Source organism: Ipomoea nil, unplaced genomic scaffold, assembly GCF_001879475.1.
Source record: "Ipomoea nil cultivar Tokyo-kokei standard unplaced genomic scaffold, Asagao_1.1 scaffold0865, whole genome shotgun sequence".
NCBI lineage: Eukaryota > Viridiplantae > Streptophyta > Magnoliopsida > Solanales > Convolvulaceae > Ipomoea > Ipomoea nil.
This window is the reverse complement of record NW_017617293.1, coordinates 676,660-694,645: the sequence shown is the minus strand read 5'-3', so window position 1 is coordinate 694,645 and position 17,986 is coordinate 676,660. Positions and strand designations below refer to the sequence as shown.

The following is a 17,986-nucleotide window of genomic DNA, read 5'->3' as shown; positions in this document are numbered from 1 at the left end:
CAACACAAGATTTGAGTAGCAGAATGCCATTTAGCAACATATCAAATGGTATGAAGTTCAACAAATATATTGTAGTAAGATTACTACAAATTTATATATATAGTCAAATTGAATACTTATTAGTCTAACAAATCTTATTACAATATATTTTTAATTAAAGCAAATTGCGGTAAAGTCAATTGGGACCGCGTCAAACCACCTACATCTAACCGTCAAAATTGCTGCTTCGACTTAAATCGATCACCAGATTCGCAGTTAGGTATAAATATATATTGAAGGAGAGGTTTTTAGGGGATAGTCAGTTATAATGTTTAGGTAAATATTTAATCATTTTTACTTATAATGGGATATTGTTCTTTTAGGGTTTGAAAGTAATTGTTGTATTACAAATGACAATAATATGCAAATAGTCGTGGTAGAGCCGGAGAGTGAAACCATCGAACATTGCCGAAATTTGATGTCAGATTTTCAGGAAGTTGTTGAACCGTTACATGGCAATATGCCCTCAAATAATGGTGAGTTCATATGAAATGTGTTAGGACAAAAACGTATTATCTTTGGACGACACTAAAATACATTATTATGTTAGATATGAACTAATGTATTTTTTTTTTTTAGATTATTATTTTGATCTTGGTGATCCAGAGTATGTTTGCGAGCATTGTAATTCATTTTTTTGGTACAATGAACGGTCAAGCAATTCAAGGTCATGCGAAAGTCCAAAATACTCTGCATGTTGTGTCAATGGTAAAATAAAGTTGCCATTAGTGAGAAAGCCTCCTCAAAAGCTGTATGAGCTATTCTTTACATCAATTGATAAAAACAAATGTTTTTTAAATAATATAAGGTCATATAACAGCATGTTTTGCTTTACGTCGATGGGTGGAAAAATTGATAGAACTATTAACAACGGAACATCGCCGCCTATATTCCGTATAAATGGTCAAAATTTTCATCAGATTGGAAGCTTATTACCTTCACTTGGCATTCAACCGAAATTTGCCCAATTATACATTCACGATACAGAGAATGAGATAGAAAATCGCTTCAACTCTTTGAGGTATACTATTTTGTGTTACTAAAATATTTTGGGTATATCATGGGTTAATACGAAAAATCTTATATTATATATTCTTCCTTTTTTAGGGAGGAAAACAATGGTTCTACGTTGCATATTGAGGTAGTACATGGCATTAAGCAAGTCCTAGATGAACACAATGTGTTGGTTAAGTCATTCCGAATGGCCAAGTCATTTATGGAATCTAATCCTCAAAGTCAAATTAGAATGAGATTAATAGGAAAGAGGACTAAAGATGCCAGGACTTATGCGCTACCAACTACTTCCGAGGTTGCGGCTCTCATTGTTGGAGATATAGACCCTTCGATGGGGCAGCGGGATATTGTTGTCGAGTCTAGATCTGGAGTCCTGAAACGAATAAGTGAATTAAACCCGGCCTATTTACCATTGCAATACCCAATCTTATTTCCATACGGAGAGGATGGTTTTAGGGAAGATATACATTTTGCAACACATGGTACAAAACAAGACTTTGCAAGAAAGAGTGTTTCACAAAGAGAGTACTTCGCGTTCCGTATCCACGAAAGATCAAATGAGATCTCAACAATAATGTATGCTAAAAGGTTATTCCAACAATTCTTGGTTGATGCGTATACTATGGTTGAATCTTCGAGGTTGCTCTATATTAGGTCAAATCAAAAAGCTTTGAGGTGTGAGGCGTACAAAGGTCTGTCTGATGCGTTGACGCGAGGTGAAGTTCAACCCAGCTCTCAAGGTAAAAGAATAATATTACCTTCAAGTTTCACGGGAGGAGCAAGATACATGATACAAAACTACCAAGACGCCATGGCAATTTGCAAATTTATAGGTTATCCAAATCTGTTTATTACTTTTACATGTAATCCTAAATGGCCGGAGATACAACGCTTCTTGGAGAAAAGAAATTTGAAAGCTGAAGATCGTCCGGACATTGTCTGCCGTGTTTTCAAAATGAAGCTAGACTGTTTAATTAAAGAAATAAAAAATGGGAAACTATTTGGTCGCGTAAAGGCAGGTGCGTACCGTAGTTCTTTATAAGTGTCATTTTTCATATAATAATTATTATACGAACCTTATAACTAACAATATGAATGCATTATTGACAGTTATATACACAATTGAGTTTCAAAAACGCGGTCTTCCGCATGCTCACATATTACTGTTCCTATAAGCGACCAGCGACTTTGCCAACCCGGCTTTTATGGACACGATCATTTCAGCCGAGATCCCAGACAAGCTGACAGACAATGAGTATTACAAAGCTGTCGAAGAATTCATGTTGCACGGCCCCTGTGGCGCTGCCAGGAGTAAATCCCCGTGCATGGCAAATGGCAAGTGTTCGAAGCATTTTCCAAAAAGATACATTGATGCATCACATTTTGACCAAGATGGTTACCCGTTGTATCGAAGAAGGGATGATGAGAGGACAATAAAAAAGAATGGAATAGAGTTGGATAATAGATATGTTGTACCACATAAACGGTACTTGCTTTTGAAATACAAATCCCACATTAATGTAGAGTGGTGTAACCAATCTAGGTCAATCAAGTACCTCTTCAAGTATGTAAACAAGGGCAACGACCGTGTAACTGCTGAGTTTTATAAGACTACGATGGATGAAGCTGGTAATGAGATTGTGGATGAGATAAACATGTACTATGATTGCAGATACATATCTGCATGCGAGGCAGCTTGGAGGTTGTTTAGTTTTGAAGTCCAGTACAGAACTCCCCCGGTTGAGCGATTAAGCTTTCACTTGCCGGATTGCCAATCAGTTGTATTCCAAGACGATGATACGATTGATAATGTCCTCAATAGAGAAACCGTTGGTCAAAGTATGTTTAATGCATGGTTTGTAGCCAACCAGAATTTCAAAGAAGCGAGTTTGCTGACTTGCATTGAGATGCCTACCAAATTTGTGTGGAAAAAGGACATCCGTGAATGGCATCCAAGAAAGACCAAGAGAACCTCAATTGGTCGAATATTCTATGTACCTCCAGCTTCAGGTGAAATATATTATTTGAGGTGTCTATTGAACATAGTCCGTGGTCCAAAAAGTTTCAAAGATATTAGGACAGTTAACAGTGTTGAGTACTTGACCTTTAGAGATGCGTGTTATGCTCATGGATTGCTAGACGACGATAAAGAGTACATTGATGTTATAAATGAGGCAAGCTACTGGTCAACTACGCATTCATTGAGGAAGCTATTTGTTGTTTTACTAACATCATCCTCAATTATTAGACCCGAAAATGTTTGGAATCAAGTTTAGCAACATTTGTGTGAAGATGCTCAACACTATCAAATAAGAATATTAAAACAACAAGGTAATGTAAATTTTTTATGATACAATAAACTCTTCAACAATTTTCTTAGGTTATACTTATAACTATTTGGATGTTGCTATTGTAACAGATTTGGTCTTAACAGAGGAAGAGAAAAAGAACTTTGCATTATTGGAATTGGAAAACCTGTTGGGGCAACAAAACAAGTCTTTAAAAAACTACCCTCCGATGCCCACACCAAGTACTGATAATACAAGGTTGTTTCAAAATCGATTGGTTTTTGAAGAGTTGTGTTACAATTCGGAACAATTGAAGACAGATTCTGAAGTGATGTGTGCCAAACTAACAGAAGAACAGGGTCTCATTTATGATACTGTTATCCAAGATATTGCCAACAATAAAGGTGGCTTATTTTTTGTTTATGGATATGGTGGAACAGGAAAGACTTTCTTGTGGAGAGCGTTATCAGCTGCAGTCCGATGCAAAGGCCAGATCGTTTTAAATGTCGCATCAAGTGGCATAGCTTCTTTGTTGTTACCAGGTGGCCGAACTGCACACTCGAGATTTGCAATACCTATTGCAATAAATGAGGACTCTACCTGTAACATTAAACAAGGTAGCGACTTGGCTGAATTGTTGATAAAGACGAGCTTGATAATTTGGGATGAAGCTCCCATGATGCACAAGCATTGCTTTGAAGCGTTAGATCGAACCATGCGGGATTTGTTGCGTTTTGTAGACCCTAATAGTGAAATGAAGACGTTTGGTGGTAAAACAGTTGTTTTGGGTGGAGATTTTCGCCAAATTCTTCCAGTAGTTCCAAAAGGTACACGGCAAGACATTGTTTCTTCCGCCATAAATTCATCATATCTATGGGATAGTTGCAAAGTTTTAAGGTTGACTAAAAACCTCAGGCTAAGTTCGGTACACAACGGTGGGAACCGGCAGGCATTACAAGAGTTTGCTAACTGGATTGCCAATATCGGCGATGGAAAGCTGGGTGGGCGGAATGACGGGTTCGCAAAGGTTGAAATACCAAAGCACATGTTAGTATCATCCGGAGGGGACGACATTAAAACAATTGTGCACAGTATATTTCCAATGTTTGCAAATGGAAACACTGACCCCGAGCATCTGATAGGTCGTGTTATATTAGCACCAACGCTCGACGTGGTCAACGCAGTTAATGACTATATGACTGAGTTGCATAATGCCGAAAACAGGTCATACTATAGTTCAGACGCAGTATGCAAAGCCGATGGCGATAACGGTATACTTGGAGATGTACACACACCGGAATTTCTAAATAGCATTCGGGTGTCAGGTCTACCAAATCATACACTTAATTTGAAAATCGGCTCACCAGTAATGTTAATGAGAAATATTGACCATTCTCTTGGTTTGTGCAATGGAACTCGGTTGATAATCACAAAGCTAGTAGACCATGTTATTGAAGGCGAGATTCTCACTGGTCCCAACAAAGGTACAAAAGTGTTAATCCCCCGAATGTCAATGTCACCATCGGATCCAAGATTGCCGTTCAAGTTTCAACGAAGACAATTTCCATTGATGCTTTCATATGCGATGACCACAAACAAAAGTCAAGGCCAAACGTTGACTCATGTAGGTTTAATACTAAAGAAACCGGTTTTTGTACACGGTCAGTTGTACGTAGATGCATCTCGGGTTAATAATCCAGACGGTCTCAAAATATTGATAGTAAAAGACTCAAGTTCAACTACTACATCAACCACTAATGTTGTATATCATGAAGTTTTCAATAATTTGTAATTTTGTAATGTATTCTTTTTATATTACCAACACCTTGCAACTATTTGTAACATACCATTTTCATAGGTTTTTTGTTGTATTCCCAAATACATCACACAAATTTTAACATAACATACACACAATTAATAATTTTTAATTTACATCTCGTGCATCGCACGGGTCAAATACTAGTACTAATATATACTACGTAATTAAGTCTGTGTTTGGAAACCCGGAAAATTATTTCTGGAAATCATTTTCCAGGTTTTTGGTGTTTGGCTGCACTTTGGAAAATCCAGTCAACGGAATTCATTTTTCGTTGACTGGAGAAAATGTGCTCAATTTGGCGGAAAATGACTTCCGCCAAATTTTGGCGGAAGTCATTTTCCGCCATTTGCTATTTCATTTTTTTTTAATAGCTTCTGGCGGAACTGGTTTCCGCCGGAAACCAGAATTAATTTTTTTTTTTAAGTTCTAAACATTTAAAATATATATTTTATTCTAAATAAAATAATTAAAATATTTAATTATACCATTCTACTTATATTCCAGAAAATGAACCAAACACATCAAAACAGTTTTCCAAATGCAACCAAACACGGGAAAAGGAAAATATTTTCCAAAAAATGACTTATTTTCCAAAAACTATTTTCTAGAAGTCATTTTCCTGCTTTCCAAACGGACCATAATGGAAAGAGACCGTGCTTAAAAAAACAAAAGGGGAATGAGACGGAGAGCATTACTATGGGGAACCGGGATACGCGTCGTTTATGAGGTCAAGTAGATTATTGGATAGCATTATTGTCGGGTATCGGGATACGGAGAGCACTACTATCGGGAATCGGGACACGCGTCGTTGAAACGTACGAAACAACTAAGAAATTGATTGCCACCAGGTAATATCCATGACCTTCAATTTTTTTTTTCTCTGAGGCAAGAATGCCGGTTATGCCGCTTTTCATAATCTCTTCAATTTCTTCTTTTGGAGGAGGCTCAGCTGCTACCATCATTATCTAGTTTTATTTTCTGCATTAACAACCTAAATAGAAAAATGATGAGTCAAAAAAAAAAAAATGAGAGAGAGAAAAAAGATGATTCAAAGGAAGATTGATGTCTTGAAATAAGTGTATCGCACTGATGTATTTTAAGTGTCAAATTTATACACCTTAAGTCTCGAACTAATGATGCACCTTAAGTTTTTGAATATATGCACCTTAAGTCTCGAACTGATGATGCACCTTAAATGTTGAAATTATACACCTTAAGTACTAAACTGTTGTAAATTAAGTTTCAAAGTGTTGCACCTTAAGTACTGAACTGATGCACCTGAAGTTTCAAGCTGATGCAACTGAAGTTTCAAACTGATGCACAATAAGCTTCGAACTTATGCGTTGGAAAATATTGCACATTAACCTTTAAATTTATGCACCTAGAGTATGGGAGTCGATATTCCTAATGAATCAAAGTTGTGCACCTCAAGAGTTAAATTCATGCACCTTAAGTTGAAAATTGATGCACCTTAAGATTGAAATTTATATATGCACCTAGAGTCTGTAAATCGTACACCTTAAGAGTTAAATTGATGCACCTTAAACTAGAAAGTGATGCACCTTAAGCTATAAACTTACGCACCTTAAGTTATAAATTTATGCACCTTAAGTTATATATTTAAGCACTTTAAACTTAAGCACCTAAAGCAATAAATTTATGCACATTAAGCTTTGAACTTACGCAAAATTACAATAATGCCACCATATTTTATTTAAAAAAAAAAAATTCTTCATTATGACTGTTGATTTTGACTAGATCATATCAATGCCGTGATCTCTAGTGTGTGTGTGTGTATGTGTATGTGCGTGTGTGTATATATATATATATATATATATATATATATATATATATATATTTACTTATGTAGTTTGGTATTATAGTTAAGAGTTAATTCCATCAGAGGTCTCTTGTATGTCTTTGGTGGCAAATTACAATATGAAATTTAATCTTAGACTATCTTTTTTGTCATTTAATATCTCAGACTATTATTTTATGGACAATTTTAGTCATTCTCATGACTTTTCCTATTTTTAGTAAGAATAATAATAATAATAATAATAATAATAATAATAATAATAATAATAATAATAATAATAATAATAATAATATTATTATTATTATTATTATTATTATTATTATTAAAAATATTATTATTATTATTAAAAATATTATTATTATTATTATTATTATTAAAAATATTATTATTATTATTATTATTATTATTATTATTATTATTATTAATGGAAAATTTTAAAACTTTGGTGATTTTTTTTGTTCTTGTAACTTTATCCATTCCATATTTAATTTGGACATTGAGCTTCCTGAGAAAAGTATATACTTCAAGGAAAATAATAAGTAATCTTTTATGGAATAAAACTCTTGTTGGGTAATGCTACATGACCAAAAAGATAAAAATGACCTTATTAAAAATAAGAAAAGTAATGAGAATGACTAAAAAAGTATCCAAAAAATAATAATCTAGAATGTCAAATGACAAAAACGATAATCTGAAATTAAATTTGAAATTACCACCAAATACAAGTGACCGCTGATGGAATTAATTGTATAGTTAACGTATTGTGAGGGGGGGCTTCATAATATTTTATTCGACTAATACAATTGTAATGATATGCTCTAAATGTGTGTGTGTGTGTGTGTTTTTTTTTTTTTTTTTTTTTTTTGTTTTAAGTTTTGTTTATTTTTGGTCATTGGACTCTATATTTATGTAGTTTTGGTTAATTTGTAATAATTTGTCAAATTATCAGTGTTGTAAAAACCGCGCCTATGCGCTAGGCGGTGGGAAGCCGCCGCGAGGAATGGTCTCGGTGGCCTCCTCCGCGGCCGGCAGGCTAGGCGATCTAGGCGGCCGCCTAGACCGCCTAACCGACCGGTTCGGGGATTTTTTTATTTTTTATTTTTGTTGAAAACGTGAGAAAAGTTCCGGAATGCATAACTTTTGACTCGGTTGTCCGATTTGGACAAATGTTTTTTTTCAAATCGCGTATTTTTTTGAGAAATGCTTCTTTAGCTCTTAATTTTAGTTTTTTTTTTTATGTATTTAGATGGTTTAAAAAATCTTTTGAACAATTTTTCAACCACTTTCGTAAATAGTTTCTAAGAAATAACTATGAAAACCTTATGTTTTATTACTAAATTTTGAAATTTTTTTATTTTTAATTTTATTTTTAATTAAAATAAATAAAAAAATCGGCGCCCCCTTGGCGCCTAGGGGGCGCCTAACGTTTTTTGCAACATTGCAATTTATAATAACTTATTATTGACAGTCATTATGTTATTGTGTTTAAAATGTATACAATTACATTAGACTTGATAATTATTAATGTGTGTGTGTGTCTATATATATATATATATATATATATATATATATATATATATATATATATACATAAGTTCCAATGCGGGTGAATGCTTCCCATGCGGTTGTGCGGGTGATTAATGTGCGTAAGTTTTGTATTTAATGTGCGTGAATCTTGTGTTTAAGGTGCGTGAGGGTTGTGCTTAATGTGTGTGCGTGTGTAGTGCTTAATGTGCGTGAGTTATATACTTAAAGTGCGTGAGTTGTGTGCTTAATGTGCGTGAGTGTGTACTTAATGTGAATTGTTGTTGAAACTTTAAAATGCATGAGTCTAGCGCTTAAGGTGCGTGAGTTTTGTACTTAATGTGAGTTGTTGTTAAACTTAAGGTGCGTGTGTTTTTGTGCTTAAGGTGCGTGAAGGTTGGGCTTAAGATGCGTGAGTTGTATGCTTAAGGTGCGTGAGTTTGTGTTCTGAATATATTTTGTTTGTGTATTTAATGTGCGCCAGTGAATGCTTAATGTGAGTCCACCTGCACAACCGCACGGAAAGCCCCAAATGCACTTGATCCTTCTCTCTCTCTCTCTCTCTCTCTCTCTCTCTCTATATATATATATATATATATATATATATATATATATATATATATATATATATATATATATATATATATATATATATATATATATATATATATATATATATATATATATTGGAACATGAAAGAGGGGTAAACCCGGATATTAGTTAGTGGTCAACACACATCTCAGTTGGTCATAGGGGTGAAATTTGAGAAGAATGATAAGATATTGAGTCTCACCAGCGGCAGTGGCAAAGGTCTAGCCTCTGTGGTTCAGCTGAGGCACCTCAATAAAGATGTAAGTGTAAATTTTTAGTTGTATTTCTTTGGCATTGTAGTTATTCATTTTTTAAATTTAATTTGTTTTTATGTATATGAAATGTGTTTAGATTATTATTTGTATTTATTTATTACTAATTATGTTTTCCTTTTGTATTTATTGCCTTTAACGAAAAATATAATAATTAAATTATATAAGATACATATTCTTAATAATTGATGTATATTTTTAAAATAATTGATGTATTTAGAAATGAATAGGTAAATAGTTTATTAAATATAATAATTAGTTACCTAGGTTCATTTTTAGTTTAGGGTAAGGGGTAAAAGATGTATTCTTTCAATTTACAACTCTGATGATTATATTAGTTGAAATGCTTTCATATGCCATGACCGTTAATAAAATTAAAGGACAAACACTATCTCACGTTGAATTGTTATTGAAGATAAATCCATGATCAATTGTATGTGATTTAACAATACCAATGGTCCCAAAATATTGAATTTTAGTGACTTGAATATGATTTGTACTTCAACTACATACTTATGTTGTTTATTAAGAAGTTTTTAATAATTTTTAATTTTTAATTCAAGTCTTAATAAAAATTTTATATTTAATATAATTTGTGAATTCATTGAAACCACAATTATAAATGGTTTCCACATATAAAAAAGAATAAATTAAATATAAAATCAACGTAGTTCTCACATAAATAAATCTTTTTAAATAAATAAGGTTTACATAACATATTTATAGTTGAAATTTAATAAGACTAATAGTTCTTAGTATCATAACATAACAATAATACTTATAGTTCATGTTTGGTAAATAGTTAGCCTATCAGCTAATTTTGGCTTATTTGACCACTAGTAATTGTTTGATTAATTTGGTTAAAAAATCAATATAAATGCTTGGTTCATTAGTTTTTTATAACTCCAAAATGTTAAAATTTAAAAAGCTACTCGAAGCAACTTTTTCAATTAGCTTCTGAGAAAAATAAATTATACCAAACAGCTATCAGCTAACAGCCAGTTTACCAATCACTTTTCTACAATCAGCTAATGTTATCAACTAGTTATACTCTCTAATTAACAGCTATCAGCTAACAGCTAACAACGTAACCATTTACCAAACATGGCCATAATCTTAAGTTCGTGCATCACATGGATATCATACTAACAACAACAACAAATTTAGCAATTAATTAAATAGTTACAATTTAAATACCTATGATTTTTAATATTTTACAAAAAAATAGAGAAAATTTCAATTTTGGTCCATTGACTATTGGAGTTGTGTTAATTGCAACACTTGATTTTCAAAAATGTTAATTTAGTACCTTGACTATGCAATTTTTTTCAATTTTCGACCAAATTACCGGTGAATTGTGACCGGAAAATCTTAAGTCAACATTTAAACTGAATTTGAATGGGCAAAACCGTCTTTTCTTGTTCCTTTCAATTTGGGAAAATGAATTGCAGACCAAAATTACATTCGGCGAGCTATGAACCAGCAACATTCCGGCGAAGAAAACTGTCACTGTCAAAAGGGAAAATATTCAAACTTTCAGCGTAAGCCTAACACAACACTTAACTCATACTTTTCCAAAATCTATCATTTTTATAATTTACAAAAGTCATATATAATTTTTTTTTTTGATAAATTTGATTTTTTTAAGTGTTAGAACACCTGTTAAACTTCTTAAATTTCTTTTCCTCTCAAGAACAATTAATATTTTTTGCACCTTGTGCTCGATGACCCCTCTGTGACTCTCCTTAAGAGGTCACAGGATCGAACCTCGGTAGTGAGATATTGACTCTTTGCGTTGCAACAAATAGAGAAAGTATAAAATAGATATTACTTTGTAATAGAGTTAATTCCAGCAATGATCCTCTGACTATATTGATTTTCCAAAATTAGTCATTGACTTTTAATTTGGACACTTTAGGTCCTTTGACTTTCAATTTCTTTTCAATTGAGATCCTTTCGTCAGAATATGGTTAATTGAATTTTAAATGAAGGGGTAAACTCATCATTTCACTTGCTTATGTATTATTCTTAGTATTTCTCCATTGTATACGCGATATATATGAAGATAATCTTAGTCGAAACCCTAAAATGTTCCTCGTCGTTCCCCATTTGCTGACTACTCGTGTGTGTGCTCCTCTATTATTGAGATGTTTACAATGTATAACAGCGAAATACGAAGGGAGAAATACGAAGAATAATACATAGGCAGGTGAAAGGACGAGTTTACCCCTTCATTTAAAGTCTAATGAACCGTATTCTAACGAAAGGACCTCAATTGAAAAGAAATTGAAAGTCAAGGGACCTAAAGTGTCCAAATTAAAAATCGGGGACTAATTTTAAAAAATCACTATAGTCGGAGGACCATTGCTAGAATTAACTCGTAAATAATAGTACTAAACAAAATATTTTTTTCACTTTTCTATAGTATATATAAGAGACAAATGATAGATTTGATAAAGATTTGAATACTTCACTTTTTGAAAACTTTCCTATAACGTTGTTTAGTGGAGTTTGGTTAATTTTGCTTTATCATCTTTACCATGTTTCCTGAGATGATAGAGGAGACTTCAGAAGTTCAAAAAAAAAAAAAAAAAAAAAAAAAAAAAAAGAAGAAGAAGAAGAAGAAGAAGAAGAAGAAGGAGAGTTTACAAGGAAGTTACCGAGTAACCCCATAGGCCATAGGCCCATGTGACTGACTCTGCAAGGCAGCCGAAAGGTAGTATGCCAAATCATTATTGCGTGTGCTTAGTGGGCCACGGTTCAAAATAAAGAAAAAAATCGTGACGTTAATTGTGTGACATGAGTCGTGCATATTTGAACGTGAGCTGCATTTTCCTCTCTATTGCTTATTAGCTTCTTCTCAACTCTACTATTGCAACATATATTTTTATAATTTATAAAATACATTAGTTTAAAATATTAAGTACATTATTCTCAACTCATAAAATACATTATCTTACACCAATAAATTTATTATTCTAACACATAAAGTACATTATTCTAACTAAATATATTATTTTTTAATAAATAAAATCAATATATAAAAAACATATTTTAAAAATATTTTGTTGAAATATTCTAAATATTACTCATATTGATTTAATTTTTTTTAAAATAGTATTTCAATAATTGTATAATGAATATGTAATAGTAATCTTATAAATATGTAATAGTGATTTTATGAACTTATAGTAACAACGGTATAAATTCAAAATAATTAATTAATCTATTATAGTAGTTATTTAAACTTTAGCCTGTGTTATTATTGGACTAACGGTGACCAATTATAAAAATCAGATCGAAGGACCAAATATGTCTTAGGAATCAAAACTCAATAAGCAAAATTATAATTTTGTAAAAGCTAATTAATCATTATAAAAATGATACTGTTACATGTTTATAAAAATGACATCAATCAATTAATCATTAAATAAATAAATATTATTTTTTATTAAATAAATTAATGTATAAAAATATATTCTGTTAAAACCTTTAAAATATTACACATATTGGTATATATTTTTTAATATATCAGTTCAATAAAAATGAGCTATAGAGGTACAAAGAGTCAACAACAACTCCACTAAGACTTGATCTTATGACATTCCACATAAGAAAGATCACTACATGCCATCTGAGCACATGGTGTTTGGCTCATAATAAGTTTATAAATCTATAATAATAATAATAATAATAATTTTATGAGCTTATAATAATGACTTTATAAATTCAAAATAGTTAATTAACCTATCATAGGGTATTTTATAAACCTTAGCATTTGACATTATTGTACTAACGGTGGCAATCATACAAATCAGATCACGGGACCAAATGTGTCTTATTATATTTTGTTTGTAGTTTATATTTTGTATAATTTTTATTTATTTGAAGTTGTAAACTATTCATTTACTTTAATGCTTAATTTTTGGAGAAAAAAAATGTTTGAGGCGTACAATATAAAATAGTTATAATTAAATTATTAACATAATTTATATTATATTTGCATATCCACGTTAACATTCGAATTTATCAGAATAAATATTCCCAGTTTGCATTATTCAATATTATGACATTGTATAGTATAACATGCATGACATCTCACCATTCTACGTTATTGGATTATATATCCATTATGGTAAAATTCAGGGACTAGTCATTTTCCCTTTTTAAAATTTTGGAATTTGGACGTCAAGCACTAAGAGTAAAATTAACTACTTTGGAGATAATTATGGGCCCTGTTTGGTAAAAAATTGACTTATAAGTTAATTTTGGCTTATTTGACCACTATTAATTGTTTAATTTACTTAAAATATCAATATAAATGTTTTGTTAATTAGTTTTTTACAACTCCAAAAGGCTAAAATTCAAAAAGCTAGTCCAAGCAACTTTTTCAATTAACTTTTTTAGAAAAAAAAAATATACCAAACAGCTATCAGCTAACAGCTAATTTACCAAATACATAATTTTCTACAATCAGCTAATGTTATCAACCATTTATACTCTCTAATTAACACAATCAGCTAACATCTCCATGAGGAAATAATTGTTGCACCGTATAGTACGTCCGTACCATATATCAACTATAAAATTTAAATGGTAATATATATCCATTAAATATAGCAGGACCGGGGCTAGGAAGGTTCATTGCAAATACCAAGCACTTTCCAACTCCTCTCTGAATCTGATCTATATATCTATCCTCCTTCACTGCAGCCTGCACACTTCAATTTCTAGGGGCAACACAACACACTCCTACAATATCAACCATCTTTAGTTAATTTGATACATACAGTAGTACGTGCTCAAATGGAATTGCCTGTGCGCATTGATCTGATGAAGCTGGCCTTATACAAAGCAGCTGTGGAGGATAAACCTGAAGATTACTATACAGTTCTAGAGCAGCAAAGCGCGGCGGCGGTGGAAGACGATGGCCTCCAAGTTATGCCAAATGGAAACACTGTGCTGCATGTTGCAGCGCTCCACGGCCGCCAACATTTTGTGGAAAACATACTACGAGGGAAAGATAACAATCATGCACCAGCCTTATTGTCTTTGTTATTTGCTCAGAATAAGAAAAGGGAAAGTGCGTTACATTATGCAGCGGAGAAAGGCTATGCCAACATAGTCTCTATTCTTATCAGTGCCACCAAGGAGTACATGGATGTTGAATCTGGTGTGGGAGAGATGGAGATGGTACGGATGACAGATAATCTGATGGACACGGCCTTGCACAAGGCCGTGCGAATGAGGCATTTTGCAGTGGTAAAGTTATTGGTTGAAATGGATGATGAATTTGAATACCCTGCCAATAATGCTGGGGAGACACCCATTTACATAGCAGCAAGGTTAGGATTCCGTGACGGTTTGCAGCAACTTCTGAACACATGTAAAAATCCTACTTACGGTGGACCTTTGGGTCGAAATGCTATTCATGCATCATTAGAATCTTCCCCAGGTACACCTATTACACCTAATTACATATGTGTGTAATGCAAATTAAAAGGTCTTTTATTTGTTTTACCCGCTTTAATTTTTGAGCTCTTTTACTTCTCTTAAATACTATTAATTGGTCTTTATGATTGAAATAATTTGAGTGGACTAGTATAGATAAAAATCATAGACAATTTATATCATGGACTAGGGATCACATAGCATTATGCCACTATGGCCTTTGCCCGACCAAACATAATATAAGTAGTGTTTTCATATATTTGTATAACTAATATATATCCATATTAGGATGCACGGAATTACTATTGAAGAAGGAGATCTCCTTGTGCGACATGACTGATGATTCAGGTTGGACGCTGTTGCACTATGCTATTATAAACCGGTATAATGAAGCTGCCCGTATAATTCTTGCGGGAAAAAGTTGTGCAGCTTACCTTTGCGCAGGGAAAGGTGATGAGTGGACCCCGATATTTCACATAGCAGCAAGGTATGGCAACGTTGAAATGATGAAATGCATATCAAATAGTTGCTTCCAAGATTGCTGGATGATGCTTAATAGCAAATCCCAAAATGTCCTTCACGAAGCAGTACTGGGACATAGATTGAACGTGATAGAATATGTTTTGAAGTACTCCCAAACGGACAGCCTTATTGAGGGGAAAGACCAGGATGGAAACACACCGTTGGCCCTTCTTTCCGTTTCTAGTTGCAACCCTTTGAAACGTGTTGCTATGCAGGGTGTTATGTGGAAGCATTTGGTCTTTAATAAACAACACCAAACTCCATTTGCCATGGCCTCCCAAAACAGCAAGTGGGCATTTTCTAAGTATTACTTAGTAAGTACACTTTACTACTTTTATCATTATCTTATGCATGCCATATATATTTAATTCAAATTATCATCATGTCATATATGTGAATTGTGACATTTGTGTAAATAGTGAAAGTAAAACTAATTAAATCATATTCCATGAATAACATTGTGGCAGGGTTGGAAACTTGTAAGGAGTGGTGGTAAAATTGGTTGTCAAAGTGGACTTACAGAAAATAAGACATTGAGGAAAGAATGTGTTATTACAGAAAAGGACATTCATTTTATGGTAGAAACAAATCGAACAAACATAGTTGCAGCTTCATTGATATTTACCGTGACCTTTACAGCTGGTTTAACCGTCCCAGGAGGATACAACAGCAATCATGGAAAAACACAAGGAACGCCATTGTTGTTACACGATTTTGGATTTCAGATGTTTGTTATTTACGATTCTCTCGCTTTCATATTCTCTATTTTGTCGATACTTTTACATCTTACGATGGTTGCAAAAGCCTCATCCATCCAGAACTACAAATCTGCAACGAGATGTTTCATGTGTTGCAGGCTTATGATCATGTTGGCTGTCACTGCTGTTGTAGCTGCATTCATTTATGGCATAGAGTCCACCTTAGCACCTTCACGTTTTCTCTTACCTGTTGTTGCTACCGTATGCACTTTTAGCATTATCGGCATCGGTTATCTCATTTTAACAAATATGTTTCTCATCCGGCGAATTCTTTAGGCCTAAACTAGCTAGCTAGCTTTTAGCACCAACTTTCTGTTTTTCTTTTCCCTGCATATTTTGTGATAGAGTGTGTTTTGTTTGTTAAAATAGATGGATAAAAGAGTATGTAAAATAGTTTGGAGCCTTAAAATGATATGTACTGTCTCTATTGTACGTGATGCCAATTTTTATATATCATTGACCCAATTGTCTATTTCCTTTCAAATATTTGTTGATAAAGCCAATCCCAAGCCCAAGTCTAACCGGAGGAGGTCTAATAAAGATTCCAACACCTCCAATTTTTCTTAATTTGTATAACTTGAGCCTAAGTTATTAAAAAAAAGGCGCCCACACACACATATATATACACACACACTAATTATAATAGGCATATCAGCGTATTGTGTAATTAAATTAATGCCCAAATATGAAAATTAAAATAAACTAATAATATTTAAATATGAAAGTTAGTTAATTGATACTCCGTATAAAATAAAATTGATTATTTTCAATATAATAAAAAATAAGTATTTTTAACTGGTGATAAAAGTAGTAGTAAAAATTTAACTTTTCTTTGGTCAAAAAGTGACGTGATTATAACAAGATTATTGATAATATGGAAGAGTAATTAAAGAGTTATGCAATTAAATTATAGTATAAAAATTTTTCATACTAAGCAACAAGGATAATCCAATCATTATTGTGTGGACCATGGTCCACATAACTGTGTGGACCATACTATTAAATAATTTACATTTATTACACAAATAATGTATTTTTAATATATTAATTAAAAATATACATTTTTTATATTCAGAAAAAGTATATTATTTTGTATAATGTACATTCAATACATGAATAATGTACTTTTAGTATACTAAAAATGTACTTTTTGTTATGGTCCATACATGATTGTATGGACCATTGGCCACACAATAATTTGTGAGGTAATCAAACTAGAACTTTTGAGATATAAGAAGGTGTCAAATTTTTCCAGTTGCTTTTATGATAAATTTACCAGGGGCCAAGGAAGTAACTTGAGATTTGTAGTATGTAAATTTTTTTTTTTTTTTTATCACGACATTTATTTAGAAGCAGTGTACTAGCTAGACTTAATCCTTTAAGCCTCACCCCAACAATCCCTAAATACCTAGTGCTAGAGTACTTGACTCTTCACTAGATTCCATAGATACATTGACATTAGCATCCATTGGAATACAAAGTATAGGTAGAATATTTTAACACGCCGTAGCTGTTGTTGATTTGTTAATCAAAGATATGATCACATGCATATTAATGAAATCGTACACATCTATACAACCATGGAAATCGTTATTTAATACGGAGTAAGTGATAGATGAGTGTGGACATTCACCCAAGAATAGTGTAACATAGTCCCTTGCTAAATTATGTAGTACTCAGTAGTATATATCTACAAGTAGTATTTGAACGTACAGATAATTCCCATATTAATATTTGAGGGCTGCAATGAAAGAGCAGGCCGATGTGCCTGATACCAGATATGTTAGCTTCATGATATTGATAAAGAGACAAAGGAGCAGGCCTTGCTATATCATAGCGAGCGCTTAGGCGCTTAGCCATTGCATATGGTCTCATTAGTACTCCAGCT

The 17,986-nt window shown here is 32.7% G+C and overlaps 3 protein-coding genes across 3 annotated transcripts; all 3 read left to right on the top strand.

Annotated features, from left to right (window-relative positions):
- Window positions 1-878: 878 nt before the first annotated feature.
- On the top strand, window positions 879-2,095 carry LOC109178665. The gene is made up of 2 exons (XM_019328202.1): window positions 879-1,060; window positions 1,147-2,095. The coding sequence occupies exons 1-2, from the start codon at window positions 879-881 to the stop codon at window positions 2,093-2,095; spliced, it is 1,131 nt and encodes a 376-aa protein (XP_019183747.1).
- A 163-nt stretch (window positions 2,096-2,258) lies between these two features.
- Window positions 2,259-5,133, top strand: LOC109178664. The gene is made up of 2 exons (XM_019328201.1): window positions 2,259-3,063; window positions 3,434-5,133. The coding sequence occupies exons 1-2, from the start codon at window positions 2,259-2,261 to the stop codon at window positions 5,131-5,133; spliced, it is 2,505 nt and encodes an 834-aa protein (XP_019183746.1).
- An 8,955-nt stretch (window positions 5,134-14,088) lies between these two features.
- LOC109178635 (protein ACCELERATED CELL DEATH 6-like) lies at window positions 14,089-16,549 on the top strand. The gene is made up of 3 exons (XM_019328170.1): window positions 14,089-14,822; window positions 15,107-15,654; window positions 15,808-16,549. Exons 1-3 carry the CDS (start codon window positions 14,174-14,176, stop codon window positions 16,372-16,374), a joined length of 1,764 nt encoding a protein of 587 aa, XP_019183715.1. The 5' UTR covers window positions 14,089-14,173; the 3' UTR covers window positions 16,375-16,549.
- The last annotated feature ends 1,437 nt before the right edge of the window (window positions 16,550-17,986 follow it).